Source organism: Aythya ferina (assembly GCF_964211825.1).
Source record: "Aythya ferina genome assembly, chromosome: 1".
In the NCBI taxonomy this organism is placed as follows: domain Eukaryota; kingdom Metazoa; phylum Chordata; class Aves; order Anseriformes; family Anatidae; genus Aythya; species Aythya ferina.
Window position 1 is genome coordinate 181,476,108 of NC_140296.1, and position 16,285 is coordinate 181,492,392.

Genomic DNA, 16,285 nt, shown 5'->3' on the forward strand with positions numbered 1-16,285 from the left:
GGGTAGCCTCTGTGAGAAGAGTCCAGAAGGAGCCCCATGTTAGATAAGGGCCAGATTCCGTTGGCTCCAAAGGGACCTGATGCTGGCCAGAGATGAGCTAAAAATTGCTCTTTGTGCATCCGTGAGAGCATGTTTAAGAAAGGGAAAACAAACAAACCACACAGTGACACAACTGCAGCTGGGAGAGTGAGGAGTGAGAACCAGCCCTGCAGCTGTCGGATAACCCAACTGAAAGCCCTGGGACAAACTGACACAACGACCAGCGTTTTGTGCCGTAAGCCAATTTATTGCTGCGTGACATTATTTTATATAGTGTCAAAGCGTCCCACCCAGGAACCCAGGACCCCTCCCACTGTGCTCGCAGGCACCCCAGACCCTTCCCCTCGTGCACGCAGGCACAACCCAGAATAATCCCACAGCAGCCCCCATGCTCAATGCAGCGGGAGGGCAGGAGGTGCTCCAGGCACGCAGCAGCAGTTCCCCTGCGGCCTGTGGAGAGGCCCCTGGTGGAGCAGGCTGTCCCACTGCAGCCCATGGGTCCCACACGGAGCAGATCGCCACACTGCAGCCCCCCCATGGGTGGAGGAGCCCCCGGTGGAGCAGGTGGCTGTGGCCTGGAGGAGGCTGCGGCCCATGGAGAGCCCCCGCAGGAGCAGGCCCCGGGCCGGAGCTGCAGCCCATGGAGAGGAGCCCACGCAGGAGCAGGGGGTCTGGGGGATGCTGATGCCTGTGGGGGACCCGTGCTGGAGCAGTTTGCTCCTGGAGGATGGACCCTGTGGTACCGAGCCATGTGGGAGCAGTGCTTGAAGAGCTGCTGCCTGTGGGCAGCCCCCGCAGGCTGTGTCCGGGGCGTCTCGCGGGAGGGACCCCACGTGGAGCAGGGGCAGAGGGTGACCGTGAAGGAGCGGTGGAGACAAAAGCATCAGGGACTGACCGCAGCACCCATTCCCCCATGCTCTTTGGGGTAAGAAGGTGGAAGAGGGTGGATGGGAGGAAGGTGGTTTTGGTTTCTTTCCTTTGTTTCTAACTTCTGTAGCTTGTTAATAATAGCCAGTAGGTTTTATTAATTTCCATACTCTGAGTTTGTTTTGCCCTTCACAATAATTGTTGAGTGATCTCCCCATTCTTGTCTCAACCCTTGAGCCCTTTCCTCTCTTTGAGGAGGGGCAGTGAGCAAGCGGTTGTGGTGGAGCTCAGCTGCCCACCGGAGTAAAACCACCACAGAGGTGTGTCCCACAGTCACTGCATAGGCCAACAAGGAGTCTTGCAATGTGAATCCTTCACAGTGGATGAGAAGTTCCCCCTGCTCCCTTCTCTTTCTCCCTCTGTAGAGGTTCACAGTCCGAGGCAGTCGCGTGCTGTGACGGAGCAGGGGATCACGGTGGCAAGGCGCTTTTCCTCATCTAGGTCACTGGAGGCAGGCGAGGGAGCCACAAGGACCTGGCAAGTCGACTCCATGCTTCAAGACTTCCTCCAGCCAGAAGGAAAGAAGGGTAATGGTTGTAGGCGACTCCCTTCTGAAGGGAACAGAGGGCCCCGTATGTCAGGTAGACCCTACCCATAGGGAAGTCTGAAGCCTACCTGGGGCTCGGGTCAAGGCCATTCCCAGGAAACTTCCTGACCTTGTTAGCCCCTCCGATTTTTCCCCATTGGTGAGAATTCAGGCTGGCAGTGACGAAATTGCTGAGAGAAGCCTGGAGGCTTCCAAAAGGGACTTCAGGGGATAGAGGGAATTGCTGGATGCAGTGGGCACGCAGGTGGTGTTTTCCTCTATCCCTTCAGCCCTCCCCGAATTTGCCAGATGAGTGTCAGAAGATCTCTTTATATGGGAGAGCCCGAGTCTCCTTCCCAGGAGAACACCTTGCTCAGAGGATGCTGGTTTGAAGCCTACAAATCATTTGCCCTGCATTCAGAAATCTGGCCACAGCATTAAAGCTCTCTGCCAGCCTCATGGACAGTGTGGTTGAGGTCCCCCGCTTGTCGTGGGCTATCCCTTTTGCAAGGGAACCATTTCTAGCCACAGGAGGCAAATGACACCTCTGTCTTTGTGTATTCTCCCTTTTGCCATCCCAAGCCCTTGTCCCTAGCTTGCCCCTGAGTTTCCCTTGGTACTGTGAAACTCACAAGACACATCTGCAAAAGGCTTGGTCTGATTCTCACAACGGAAATAACACATTTGCTGTTCACAGAATGCTCCTGGTCAGCAAGGGAGACAAGCAGAAGGAATCAGAGGGAATGGTCACATGGCCATTGGAAAGGAGAAGCAAAGCCCAGAAGGGAGAAGGGAAGAAGACAAAGACCCCCACTACAAGACATGGTTTATTACATGCCAAGGTGGGCGACAGCACTTGGAATTACAGGCAGGCTGTTATCTGCACAGAACCGCTGCGTTCTTGCCAGTATGGTGGGGGCAACGGCTGCTCTTGCTCACTGCCTGGAAACTGCCCAAATTAGGGGGCTGAAGGCAAGTGTTGGCAGACTTCTTCCACCTTGGTAGAACCACGCCTTGTTTTCTGGACTGGGACGTCCTCTGCTCCACCTTCATCTGATCTGTAATAATGTTCAGCTGTGAAAACAGGGAAATGCAAAATAAGGAAATGCACAAGGCAGGAACACATGTTTTCACCTCCAATTACCAGTATGTGAAAAATTAGTGAAGGAAATTCCAGAAGCTACACACGGAACATCTGAAGGGAACCTGCAAATGACTCTTGCTTAGCAGTGTTAGCGTTAGTCCTGTGCAGCCCTCTTCATCCTCGAGTGTCCCTACTCCCTAAGCACTCAAACTGGGCATTCTTTGGAACACTACTCCTAAAATGCAGCTTCCGCATTCACCTTGAAAACGTTGAAAAGGATCTGCCTTTGAAAAGGCAAACATCTTCGTGCTGCCACCTGGCCCTACCGCAGCCTTCGGTGTGGCATGTCTTTGTCTGGTGCCTGTTCTCTCATTACCATTTGTACGGTCATTTTGTCTATTCTCCCTTTCCGTTCACTCTTTCCCTTATGGCTTTGCAGAAGAAGAAGGGCACTCTGTATTCTGCACCCCCGCCATGACCAGAGGTCTTCAGCCCTCCCCCATACAGTTGTGTACTCTTCTGATGCTTAGCAGTTGTTTTAGCATAAAGACGGTGTGTTTTGGACCCACAAAGGGATTCTAACTTGAGGCTCAGAAGCATAAGCTTGCTCACAGATATTCTTTCCGAGAGGTTGAGAATAACATTTATGAATGCTGACCTTAGCCACGCAGGCTTCAGTGGTGCTTCCGGTGGAGCTTAGCGTTGCTTTTGTCTAGACTCTGACGAGCTCTGAAAAAGTCAGATGCATGCAAGAATTATATTTGGTTAAAGTTTGGCAAAGCTACTCTCCGGGTCTTTGACAAGCGTTTGACTTCTGAGAGTGGAAGGGATTAATGGCGTCTAAACACAAAAACATCATTTGATTTGAGGTTTTTGGAGAGCCTGCATCCATGGTGCAGAAGTATCGCCGATGCTGTGGATTTATGTGGCTTCTTCTGGAAGATGCATCACCTGCATAAAGAGTCAGGGATATCCTCCCCTGCCTAAGGAAAACTCCAATCTCAGACTTGCTGCCAAAATGGCAGCCAAAGCCATAGACTTCACAGAATCAGGTTCTGCTCTCTAGAAGGCTCATACTTCTTTAAGCATTCTTAGTTTGTTGCCACGACAATAGGACATGCAGTTCCTCTTTTCTGCCTTACATCGCTGTATTGGGTGTGCATGGCAAGGTTTGGGTTGCAAGGGGCTGCAGAGGTGGCCTCTATGAGAAGGATCTCCACGCTGCAGCCCCCCCATGGGTGGAGGAGCCCCCGGTGGAGCAGGTGGCTGTGGCCTGGAGGAGGCTGTGGCTCATGGAGAGCTCCCACGGGAGCAGGGCCCGGGCCGGAGCTGCAGCCCGTGGAGAGGAGCCCATGCAGGAGCAGGGGGGCTAGGGTGAGCTGCCACCCATGGGGGACCCGTGCTGGAGCAGTTTGCTCCTGGGGGATGGACCCCGTGGTACGGAGCCATGTGGGAGCAGTGCTTGAAGAGCACTGGACAGCCCCCGCAGGCTCAGTTCAGGAAGGACGGCATCCCGTGAGAGGGACCCCACGTGGAGCAGGCGCAGAGAGGGACTGTGCAATTGTAGGCATATTTACTGACATCATGTTGACCAGACATACAAGAGGGTTCTTAGGAGGAGAACGAACAATGAAAAAGCAGCATCTTGCTCTCACTCCAAAAAGCAGTCTGGACATACCTTTGCAGGTCATTTTCTCGAAGTCTTCTGAGCTTTCGTTCCTCCCGATAGTAGTGCTTGTACCTTTCCAGTTTTGCCTCAACAGACTCATTTGGAAAAGTATGCTCTTGCGGTGTCTTTCTCCCTCCATCCTCCTCTTCAGACTCAGCATCTCTGCTTCTGTGCGTTGGCTTCTTGCTCGGAGAAGCACAAGGAGGAGATCTTGACAGCTCTTGCATGTCTGGGGAGGCTGCCCGTGTCTGAAGAAGATAATGAAATTTCCATCACCACAAAAAAGAAGAGAACCATCCCCCCATCAGTCGCACATAGCCAGTTTCAAGGGCCCAGCCTCACTAAGGGCAGGGCACTTGCCTCCTCACTACCACCAGCAGTCAAGGCAGAACACGGAAACTACCACAGGTCAACGATCCTATTTCTCAGGAGGAGAAAGTAAGCCTTTTCCAAAGGCTCCATACATAATTCTGTTCAGTTCAGTGACTTCTGCGCCAGTGGAGAACAACGCCTCACAGAAGGAAAGAGGGGCAAGACCCCAAATACAAATATGTCCTGCGACTTCTGGTATGAGCACTTGTTCCTTGTCAGGCCCTTTCTTATCTCTGTCTCATGCTGTTGCTTTTGCTCGTGACCCACCTTGGACGTCTCCAGAAGATCTTTGATGTATGCCACCTCTTCTCTCAGCTGGCCATTGGTCTTCTTCAGTTTTTCCTGAGAGTCACACAGAGCAGACAGCTCTTCTTGCAGGTCGCAATTTTGTGCTTCTAGCTGCCTGCGTTTTTCAGACATCATCTCCAGCTGCTGCGGAAGTTCTTTGAGCTGTGGAGAGCAAAGCACAAAGGGGTAGGGCGTCAAGATGGTGTTTGTCACCTTCTGACTTGGTATTGAAAGCAAAGTAAAGGCGGGCTCGTCTTTTAACAGAACAGCTTTTAGGTCACTGCTGACAGGATTCCCCAAGTTTCCATCCTTCCTCGGTTCTTCTGCAGGGAGACTGGCCTGAAAGGTGCTAGGGACGCTCTTGCCCGAAATGCTCCTCTGCTCATGGGACATCAAACACGCCTCTACCCAGACACCAGAAAGAACGCCTATTGTGTGTGTTGGGGGGGAAGTGCTGCAGTGCAGAACGGAGTAGGCACGAGCAACCAATGCTCTTCCTGCCGTTACTCTGAAAGCTTTGCAAACAGTGCCTCAGGAGGCCATTTTGGCAGAGCTGCTGGAGGAAGGCCTTTTCTCTCTAGGTCAAAGCTGATGTGTGGGTGCAAGTATACGGAGGATATAGCAGATGTTCCATTAAGTCCCAAAGGTCAGCTGCGGTGCTGTCTTGCCCTCATCCTCCAGAAATAGACCCTTTTTTATACCTACTAAAAATACACTCGGGAGGTTCCTGCCTTTTATAAATAGATAGAAACAAACAAACAAACAAGAACAGCAACAACAATAGCAGAAACCCTCAGGAAACAAACAAAAAAATAAAATAAAAAAAAAATAATCTTCATTCTACAGTGCCTACACACAATGCTATTTCCTTTCAAATAACAGAACTCTTCGAATGGCAGTGAAGCCACGAGAATGCTACGAGCCTTTGGACTAAGAATGGGCCACCACAAGGGCACTTGAGGCCTTCTACAGAACCTTCTAAAGCACACGTGTGCCTTAGCAGCACCTCTCAGTAACGAGGGGAAAGGTAGCTAAAGGGTTCCATGCAACTGAACAAGACACCCACGGCAGCTCAAAAGCACTTCTTGGTCCTCGACATCAGGGTGCCCCTGGCTAGGGAAAGACAGGCTGAGACAGCGGCTGGTGAGCGGCAAGTTACAAAAGCGTCACTGGCTCAACTCCTAAGACAGGGCTCCAGAAGTGATCTTGGGCAGAGCCAACTTCAGACAGGTGGAGTTGCTCCTGCCAGACCTGAAAAGTGCTGTGGGCCTGTGCCATGGCCTGTGAAGCCACTGAGCCCGCCAGCCTTGCTGTGACTCTCAGCTCGTCCTTCCTCCACAGAGCAGCCTGCCCTCAGAGTGCCCTCACAGATACTGCTCTGCACGTTCATTTTGACTCATAACGACAACTGCATCTGCGTTCACCTGCTATGGATGACAACAGAAGGAGCACCAAGGAGAGAACAGACAACTCACAATACAAGAAGCAGCATGGAAAAGAACATCACAGGCATGAACATTAACAGACAAAAGAAAAAATCACAAAATCCTGCAGAATCCAGAGCTCATGTTTACCTATCACATAGCCAGTTTCAAGGGCTCAGCCTCACTAAGGTTAGGCCACTCTGCCTCCTCACTACCACCAGTTGTCAAGGCAGAACCCAGAAACTGCCCCAGGTCAACCGTTCATTTTAATCTGGTTGACACCAGTTCTCAGCACTCCGTTTTTACCTCAGAGCTAGTACTAAGACATTTTGCCTCTGTAAGACAGTGCTCTGCTTGTAAGCCTTTTCCAAAGGCTCCATACACAATTTGCGGGGACTTCTGTGCCAGTGGAGAACAACGCCTCACAGAAAGAAAGAGGGGCAAGACCCCAAATACAAATATGTCCTGCGACTTCTGGTATGAGCACTTGTTCCTTGTCAGGCTCTTTCTTATCTCTGTCTCATGCTGTTGCTTTTGCTCGTGACCCACCTTGGAAGTCTTCAGAAGATCTTTGATGTATGCCACCTCTTCTTGCAGCTGGCCATTGGTCTTCTCCAGTTTTTCCTGAGAGTCACACAGAGCAGACAGCTCGTCTTGCAGGTCACAATTTTGTGCTTCTAGCTGCCTGCGTTTTTCAGACTCCATCTCCAGCAGCTGCGAAAGTTCTTTGAGCTGTGGAGAGCAAAGCACAAAGGGGTAGGGCGTCAAGATGGTGTTTGTCACCTTCTGACTTGGTATTGAAAGCAAAGTAAAGGCAGGCTCGTCTTTTAACAGAACAGCTTTTAGGTCACTGCTGACAGGATTCCCCAAGTTTCCATCTTTCCTCGGTTCTTCTGCAGGGAGACTGGCCTGAAAGGTGCTAGGGACGCTCTTGCCCGAAATGCTCCTCTGCTCATGGGACATCAAACACGCCTCTACCCAGACACCAGAAAGAACGCCTATTGTGTGTGTTGGGGGGGAAGCGCTGCAGTGCAGAACGGAGTAGGCACGAGCAACCAATGCTCTTCCTGCCGTTACTCTGAAAGCTTTGCAAACAGTGCCTCAGGAGGCCATTTTGGCAGAGCTGCTGGAGGAAGGCCTTTTCTCTCCTGGTCAAAGCTGATGTGTGGGTGCAAGGATACGGAGGATATAGCAGATGTTCCATTAAGTCCCAAAGGTCAACTGCGGTGCTGTCTTGCCCTCATCCTCCAGAAACAGACCCTTTTTTATACCTACTAAAAATACACTCGGGAGGTTCCTGCCTTTTATAAATAGACAGAAAGCGAAACCAAAACCCTCACAAAAGAAACAAAGGAGTAACAAACAAACAAACGAAAGACAAAACGGGAACTTAATCTTCATTTTACACTTCCTAGACATGATGCCATTCACTATCATTTAACAGAATTCTTCAATGAGCCACCACAAGGGCACTTGACTCGTTCTACACTACCCGCTATGTTTGACAACAGAAGGAGCACCGAGGAGAGAACAGACAACTCACAATACGAGAAGCAGTATAGAAAAGAACAACACAGGTACAAACATTAACAGACAAAAAAAAAAGAAATCACAAAATCCTGCAGAATCCAGAGCTCACCTTTGCTGTTAATTTATCAACTTCACGGGCCCCCTCAGAGCAGCTGCTCGTCATGTCTTCTGCAGTATTAAACTGGGTCTCTCTTTCTCTGGCCTCATATTTGCTTAGTTTCTGCAGAGCTGCGTCCAGATGCCTCCTTAACCTGCGCAGCAAGTTAGTCAAGAAAACAATGAGGTGAAGGAACTACCAGCCTGTTTCACATTCTCAGACATAAACAGCATAGAGGTGGCTTGCTTCTTCTTTAACGTGCTTGACAGACCAGGAGTTACTGAGAAAAACCAGCATTCCAGTGCCACAGATCACTTGGAGGGTCCACCTTGCGCCTCAACGGAGGAACAAATGGAGAAGGGACTTCCTTCCCTCCCAGGAGACTTGCAGGGCAACCTGCATTTGAAGTTCTTTTGGCAGCTCTGTAAAAGCATAGGCACGCTTACAGAAGAGCCTTGTAAGGCCTAGCGTGAGGCTTGAATTTGCTCACAGACAGTTACCCTCACCTCCTTTTACAATCAGCCTCCATGAAGCTTGATTTCTACTCTATGGGATCTCTCTTTAAAGTGCTAACAAGCCATACCTGTCACATTCTCTCTGCAGTTCACTGTTCCTTTTCATTTCCTGCTCGAGACGCACTTCGACTGGGCTTTTCAACTCGACCTGCTTCTTCTCTTTCCTTCTCTCACACTGACACTTTCAAAACAGAAGAGATACATTGCATAATCAGGCTGGAGATCTGTTACTAGTGAGGTTCCACAGGGCTCCATTTTATGAGGAGTCCTCTTCAATGTTTTCATAAATGATTTGGATGAAGGACTTGAAGGCTTTCTGAGCAAGTTTGCGGATGATACCAAATTGGGTGGAACTGTTAAGTGTGGTGAGGCCTTGCGGAGAGATCTGGAGAAATTAGAGAGCTGGGCAATCATCAACAATGTGAAGTTGAACAAGAGCAAGCACTGGATTCTGCACTTGGGAAGGGGCAACCCTGGCTACACGTACAGACCGGGGAAGAGATGCCGGGAGGCAGTCCCGCAGAAAGGGCTGTTGGGGTTTTCATCAACAGCAAGCTGAGCGTGAGCCAGCAGGGTGCCTTGGCGGCCAGGAAGGCCAACCGTATCCTGGGGCACATCAAGAACGGCCTGGCTAGCCAGTCAAGGGAAGTGAATGTCCTGCTCTTCTCTGCGCTGATGCGGCTTCACGTAGAGCACTGGGTGCAGTTCTGCGCGCCACAGTTTAAGAAAGATATAAAGCTGCGAGTGAGCGTCCAATGGAGGGCAACAAAAACGGTAAATGGTCTCCATGATCCTTGTGGGTCCCTTCCAACTCGGATATTCTATCATTCTCTGATGCCGTCTGCTCACAAGGAGGTGGCTCCTAACACACTGCCTTGCACCTCCAGCTTATGAAAAGCTCCTCCAAAGGCCCGTTGTGTTGGTCACCAGCAGAAGGGGGGGAAGAAGGGAAGAGAAAGCACAACCGCTCTCAGATTTATCCCTATAGTGCAGCCTTTCCATACCTCAGCTTGAAATACGTTCAGTTGCGCTCGCAAGCACTGTATGCCTTTCTCCATGTCACTGCGCTGGCTCTCAGTATATTCCCGTGCGGCTTCTTGTAACCTTAATAGTCTTTGAAGAGCAACAGGAAGCTCCAGCTGCAGCTGTCTGTCTCGATCCTAAAGAAATGGGGTTCCGTGAGCATGACAAAGTCAGTGAGAACATGGGAATATGAGCCGTGCTGTTACTCTTCGTTCTACTATTAGGTTAGTCTTCTGAGTGAAATGAAGGGTCAGACGCACACAAGCACCAGGCATCTGCGCAGCTGGGAACCTCTCTCCATCTTTCTTAGCTTCGACTATCAGCAGCTCTCTGTATGAGCCATGCTCTGCTATCCGTTGGTTGTTGGCCTAAAACTTGTCCATCTAAAGGTTATTTTAGTGCTGGTGGCGTACGGTCAAAAGCAATAATCCACTTAGGGCCTGTTCTTTTGAGAAGCTCAGAAGATTTCAAGCAGCAGGAAGAACCTTTGCTGCTTCATTATGTAGAATATGCTTCCCCTCGACTGGAACTGTAACTGAAAGACCGGCTGCAGCAGGACCCAGGTCTCCTAGCAGTTTCACCAGCTCAGTGCAAACTGAAGAGCTGGGCTGGAGCACAAGAAGTTCAAGGGCCCCCAGTCACAAACATGTGGCAGAGGCAGCAACAGAGGGAAGCGAGCCCAGAGGTAAACTTGCCCCAAAGTAAGCGAGCCAAGTGGCAGCCAGTGGGCCCTTCACAGAAAGTACCTCGTGATCCGTGGGCAATTCAGCCTCTTCCTCCTGCTCTGCTCCTACAGCTGGCAGGGCGCCTACAAGGGACGGACAAAGCAAGACAGTGTTAGCATTCCTGGCACTCTGCGTTTCCCTGCCAGTCAAGCCCTGACCCCAAATACGGGAAAGGGTCTGACATCAGGCCACAGTCCTCATCAGCTCTTCCACACTACAGGATCCTACCTTCTCCATCCAAAGCACGTGTGTGAAATAGAAAACGCTCAGTCGTCAGAGGGCAAAATCTGCTGGGGACTACTGTGTCTTGCGCAGCATCAGCAGAAGCTTCTCCCGTCTTTTCACAGTGTGCGCGTTCTACCAGTTTCCTGGCAATGCTACGCGTAGAAAGAGAGAACGTACAGGCAGTCAGATCCAAAACATCCTTGCTCAGGATCCTTGCTCTTGCCGAGGACAGCAACTGACTTGGAACCGGTTCAGAACTGTCTGTGTGCGGTGTCAGTCTCCCCATGATGGTGGACCTGCTACGCCACCAGGGATCTCTTTGAGGGTTTATCTGAAGGGACACTGGTAAGATCTCCACTGAAAGAACAGGCGCCTCTTCCCTGCTCAGTGGAGTGGAACTGGGCTTAGCAACACAAGCGGGATTTCTAGGAGAGCCTTGTGGGTGGAAGTTCTCCTCTACTTCCAAATCCTCTCTTGACTTGGGAAGGAGACTTATGAGAAGACATCACTGAGCCCAGCTTCAAGAATGGTCTGAAGATATCATTAAGCCTTCGTGCATCTACCACTAAGGGTGACAAATCAGCACAGACACTCTGACAACTCTGTTAGCTGCTCTGACAGTGACTCAACACTGAAAGAAAGAGTGCCTCTTTCCTGGCCAGTGGAGTGGAACTGGGCTTAGTAACGCAAGCGGGATTTCTAATTTTCTTTTCATTAAACTTTGTGCATCTACCACAGAGGGTGACAAATCAGCATGGACACTCTGACAACTCAGCCGCTCTGACAGCGACGTACAAAACACTCACCCAATGTGTCCCGAGTGGAGAGCATAATCCACAGCCGTGTAGCCAGCAACATCTTTGCAAGCAATGGTAGCACCGTAGGAAAGAAGTAGCTCTACTACATCCATTTCCCCAACAGAAGCGGCAAGCATAAGAGCAGTCCTAAAGCATCCAAAAGATGATTTATGAAACATAGCAGCATTTGCAGGCTCTGTGTTGTTATTATTCTACCCCCTGTCTACTCCCCAAACAATTCCCTCCCCGATTCCTACAAGCTCAGGGAAAGCAAAGCCACACACAGGGGAGTGTTGCAGGACTGAGGCTGGAAGGCACCTCGGGACGCCTCCTGGCCAACCGCCTCCCCAGAACAGAGTCAGCCCAGACCACGAGTCCAGACCACGTTGCTCAAGGCTTCTTCCACGCTGCTCTTCAAAGCCTCCAAGGATGGAGGCTGCTCAAACCCCTGGCACCACCTGCTCCCCTGATTAACCTTCCTTATGCCGAGAGGGTTTCTCCTAAGCAGCTCTGGGAAGGCCTCTTGTTTCACTTAATGCCCATTGTCTCTCGGACAACACTGACTCTCTTTCTCCTGATCCTTCCAGTGACAATGCTAAGGAGACCCGCATGCACTTTGGAGCAATGCCTCACCTTCCAAAGTCATTTTTATCACACACAGTCGCTCCTTTTTGAAGAAGAAAGTTTACCATCTCTTCATGATTGCTGGAGATGGCAAGGAGAAGCGGGGTATTTCCCTCCTGAAAGGATAAAGAACCCCAGTCAGAACAGCCCAGATGAATTAGGTGCCTTTCCCAAAGAGCAGCGCTACCCAAATTCAAAACTTACCCAGTTCTTTGCTTCAAGGTGTGCACCATGCTCAACCAACATCTCTGCTAGAGATGTGTTAGGAGCTGCGGCAGCCAGGTGAAGGGCAGAGTTGCCTCTGTAACCTTCCAGGTTTGGGTCGGCATGGTGCTCTAGCAGAATCGCCACACATTCTTCATGCTGGCTCTCCACTGCCTGCAAACAACACAAAGAAAAGGAAGGACTTGTGCCATGTTTCAGTCTGTCACAGCTACAGCAGCTTCCCGGTGCTGGAAGATAAGAGCGTCTTCCAAGACGAGCTCGTGTACGCCTATTACGTGCCGATTACAACTTTCAGGTTTCTCTACAGGTTGGTGTGAAGAATGCAGCAAGACACTTGTCACTTGAAGCACAATCGATAAAGTCCCACTTAGAGCAGAGTAACGTGTTCCACATACCTTCATCAGTGGCGTTCTGCCAGTGTTGTCGCAAAGGTTCAGCAGGCACTTCTCTTGCACCAGGAATCGAACAACATCTGCATGGCCGTTCGCACAAGCAAGGTGCAGAGGTGTCCTAAAACCAAAATAAATTAGCTTTCCACAGGCAGGCAGTGCCCGAAATCACTCCCGGCTCTGGAACACGCGCAGGGCCACAAGTCTCCACTTGCCAATGCCAAGCAGAACGTAAGCTTTGGAGGCTGTGGAACTCCATGAAGACTCTGAAGTCTGTGTAAGCCTCCGAGTTTTTCCACGATCAAAACGGCACAAAAGCAGCAGAAGGGCGGTGACCGCCGCGACGCTGATCACCCACCAGACAGGAGAGAACTGCTAATGCCCGAGCGGCTGCTAAACAACCCCACAGGGAGAGGACAGGGCGGTGGCGGTCGGCGGCACACCCTTCGAGCAGCGCTCGAGCCGCCCCAGCAATTCCAAGCAAAGCTGGATTTTTCCCCTCTGCCAGATGAGAGGGAAAAGCCCTCGCAGTGATCAGCCCTGACCCAGGCTTCCAGGGGAGGCGGTGCCCTTGCTGCCGTGCTCCTGACTCTGCCCTGCACTTCAGCCGTCTCTCCGTGCAGGGCTGAAGGCTTTGCCAAGGGCTGCTAGGAGCACGTTCTCCTGACTATGGCCAGTGCCAGTGACTGCCTGGCCGGACAAGGCCCAGTCTCATCCCTCCATCGCCTCAGCTCTTGCTGACACCTGCTGCAGAAGGAGGGTTGGTGCCAGAGCCGCGTGCGCAGTGGCACCAGGCTGAAGCTCGCACGCCACGGGAGAGCGGTCCCAGCCCAAGCCTTTAAGATGCCCCCCAGCCCCTCACCTCTTTGCCTGGTCCAGACGGTTTTTGCGTAGTTTCTTCAGCCACCAGTGCTGTCTCAGCCGGGCCAGGTCGCCACGGGCAGCCGCGCGGTGCAGCCCATGCAGGCCCTCCTCTGGCAGCTGGTGGGCATCGCTGTCTCTGGACAGCAAAGTGCTGCTGGGCATCGGATGCTCCTGGTGCCCCAGGAGCCTCTCCATGCTGCAGCAAGGATGTGGGCACAAGCCCACCTGGGGCCACTGGAGCCCTGCGGGCCCTGCTTGGGTCCGACACGGACAGGCGCAGGGGCAGGGGAGCCGAGCCCCGAGCAGCGGCTGTGGCCTGGCGCTCCCAGGCAGGGCAGGGACGCACCGAGACTCCCAGCCAGGGCAGTGCTCTTGCTCCCACAGCAGAGGCAACAGCACTGAGCACTGCTGGGGGCAGGGGTGCATATATACTGTGTCTCAGCATTACGTCACATGATGTCACAATGGGCATCATCAGGGGCGTCACTAGGTGTCACAATGGGCGTCACTAGGTGTGGCCTTAGGTTGGAGGGCCACACTCCCCCACAGTCCTGCAGTGACTGCGGCAGTTTCTGGCTCCTGCCTTCAGAGCTCTTTGTGCCTCAGTTGACATTCTTCCGCAGCGTGGATGGGGATCTCGGGCCATGCGACGGGGCTGGGCTCCTCAGGAGGCATCGAGAACATGCCTGGCTGGCAAGGGCACTGCATTACTTCCCTGGGGCCATGGTTGAGCTGGCACCTGCCCCAGTTGTACTGGGTCTGGCTGGGATGGAGCTAACATGCCCTGCAGCAGCCCATACAGGGTTGTTCTCTGCACTTGTACAGAATCATTAAGGCTGGAAGTTGCCTTCAGGATCATCTGGTCCAACCATCACCCTACTACCAATGTCACTCACTAACCCACGTCCCTAAGCGCCAGGTCCAACCTTTCCTTGAACACCCCCAGGGACAGTGACGCAGTGACGCCACCACCTCCCTGGGCAACCCGCTCCAATGCCCGACTGCTCTTTCTGAGAAGAAATGTCTCCTAATTTATAAGCTTATCCTCCCCTGGTGCAGCTTGAGGCCATTCCCTCCAATCCTGCCACTAGCTACCTGAGAGAAGAGGTGGACCCCCAGCTCGCCACACCTTCCTTTCAGGTAGCTGTAGACAGCAATGAGGTCTCCCCTGAGCCTCCTCTTCTCCAGACTAAACAACCCCAATTGCCTCAGCCGCTCCTCACAGGACTTGTGTTCCAGGCCCCTCACCAGCTTCGCAGCCCTTTTCTGGACACGTTCCAGGGCCTCGATGTCCTTCTGGCACTGAGGAGCCCAAAGCTGAACACAGTACTCAAGGTGCAGCCTCACCAGAGCAGAGTACAGAGGAAAAATCACCTCCCTGTTCCTGCCGGCTACGCTGTTCCTGATACTAGCCAGGATGCCATTGGTCTTCTTGGACACCTGGGCACACTGCTGGCTCATGGTCAGGCCAGCATCGACCAACACGCCCAGATCCTTTTCCTCTGCACAGCTCTTGAGCCACTCTCCCCCAGGCCTGTGGCGCTGCGTGAGATTGTTGTGGCCAAAGTGCAGGACCCGGCACTTAGCCATGTTGAATGTCATCCCATTGGCCTCTGCCCATCGAAGCATCCCGTCCAGGTCACTCTGCAGGGCCTTCTGTATTTTAGGAGTAGTTTTAGCTGTATTTTAGGAGTAGTTTTCCAAAGAATGCCCAGTTTGAATGCTTAGGGAGTAGGGACACTTGAGGATGAAGCGGGCTGCACAGGACTAAGGCTAACAACACTGGTGTGCAATAGTCCTTTGCAGGTTCCCTTTAGATGTTCTGCGTGGAGCCTGTGGAATTTCTTTCACTAACTTCTGAAATGCTTGTAGTTGGAGGTGAAAACATGCGTTCCTTCCTTAAGCATTTCCCTCTTATTGTGCCTTTCCCTGTTTTCACAGCTGAACATTGTTACAGATCAGATGAAGGTGGAGCAGAGGACGTCCCAGTCCAGAAAACAAGGCATAGTTCTACCAAGGTGGAAGAAGACTGCCAACACTTGCCTTCAGCCCCCTAATTTGGGCAGTTTCCAGGCAGTGAGCAAGAGCAGCCATTGCCCCCACCATGCTGGCAAGAACACAGCGGTTCTGTGCAGATAACAGCCTGCCATTAATTCCAAGTTCTGTCGCCCACCTTGGCATTTAATAAACCATGTCATGTAGTGCGGGTCTTTGTCGTCTTCTCTTCTCCCTTCTGGGCTTTGCTTCTCCCCTCCCCTACTCATTTGACCGTTCCCTCTAATTCCTGCCGCTGGCAGGGGCACAGCATTACTTCCCCATCCATCCATAGCTGCGGTTGATCTGCCAGTTGTCCTAGCTCACCCCCGCACTCTCCCAGGCACAGGGCAGCACCGTGCCCACATGCAGGGACAGTCCCCCCCTGACGTCCAGCTCCTGCGGGGCCATTCTTCACTTGTGCTGCCACAGTGGTGCTGCTGCATTGGTGACAGTGGCTGAAGGTGTTCCCGTGCTCCAGACCGTCTGGGTGCAGATGGCCCTCCCCAGATTTGCCAGAGGAATGGCAGAAGATCTCTTCCTATAGGAGTATTGGGTTTACATAGCCAGGTTTTATCTGCAGGGTGCTGCAGGGGTAGCCTCTGTGAGAAGAGTCCAGAAGGAGCCCCATGTTAGATAAGGGCCAGATTCCGTTGGCTCCAAAGGGACCTGATGCTGGCCAGAGATGAGCTAAAAATTGCTCTTTGTGCATCCGTGAGAGCATGTTTAAGAAAGGGAAAACAAACAAACCACACAGTGACACAACTGCAGCTGGGAGAGTGAGGAGTGAGAACCAGCCCTGCAGCTGTCGGATAACCCAACTGAAAGCCCTGGGACAAACTGACACAACGACCAGCGTTTTGTGCCGTAAGCCAATTTATTGCTGCGTGACATTATTTTATATAGTG

At 52.0% G+C, this 16,285-nt stretch overlaps 1 protein-coding gene and 1 long non-coding RNA gene across 2 annotated transcripts; one reads left to right on the forward strand and one right to left on the reverse strand.

Moving 5' to 3' along the window:
• Positions 1-1,037: 1,037 nt before the first annotated feature.
• On the reverse strand, positions 1,038-15,523 carry LOC311439472 (uncharacterized protein). The gene is made up of 13 exons (XM_084525168.1): positions 13,342-15,523; positions 12,486-12,600; positions 11,875-12,243; positions 11,251-11,388; positions 10,448-10,596; positions 10,241-10,302; positions 9,476-9,631; positions 8,540-8,652; positions 7,969-8,110; positions 6,879-7,061; positions 4,885-5,067; positions 4,255-4,493; positions 1,038-1,517 (listed from the first exon to the last, which is right to left on the reverse strand). Exons 3-13 carry the CDS (start codon positions 11,931-11,933, stop codon positions 1,409-1,411), a joined length of 1,533 nt encoding a protein of 510 aa, XP_084381294.1. The 5' UTR covers positions 11,934-12,243; positions 12,486-12,600; positions 13,342-15,523; the 3' UTR covers positions 1,038-1,408.
• LOC311439484 lies at positions 1,388-3,220 on the forward strand. Its single transcript, XR_014694748.1, has 2 exons — positions 1,388-1,493; positions 2,190-3,220. It is a non-coding gene; the product is annotated as an uncharacterized lncRNA (long non-coding RNA).
• Positions 15,524-16,285: the final 762 nt, after the last annotated feature.

What these genes read in the sequence shown, in the direction of transcription:
- LOC311439472 (XM_084525168.1), bottom strand. Translation starts at nt 11,933, where the DNA reads ATGGTAAACTTTCTTCTTCAAAAAGGAGCGACTGTGTGTGATAAAAAT. An exon ending in CTCCACTCGGGACACATTGG is followed by an intron (nt 10,597 to 11,250) that starts GTGAGTGTTTTG and finishes TTCTACGCGTAG; the next exon opens with CATTGCCAGGAAACTGGTAG. An exon ending in TGAACGTATTTCAAGCTGAG is followed by an intron (nt 8,653 to 9,475) that starts GTATGGAAAGGC and finishes CTGTTTTGAAAG; the next exon opens with TGTCAGTGTGAGAGAAGGAA.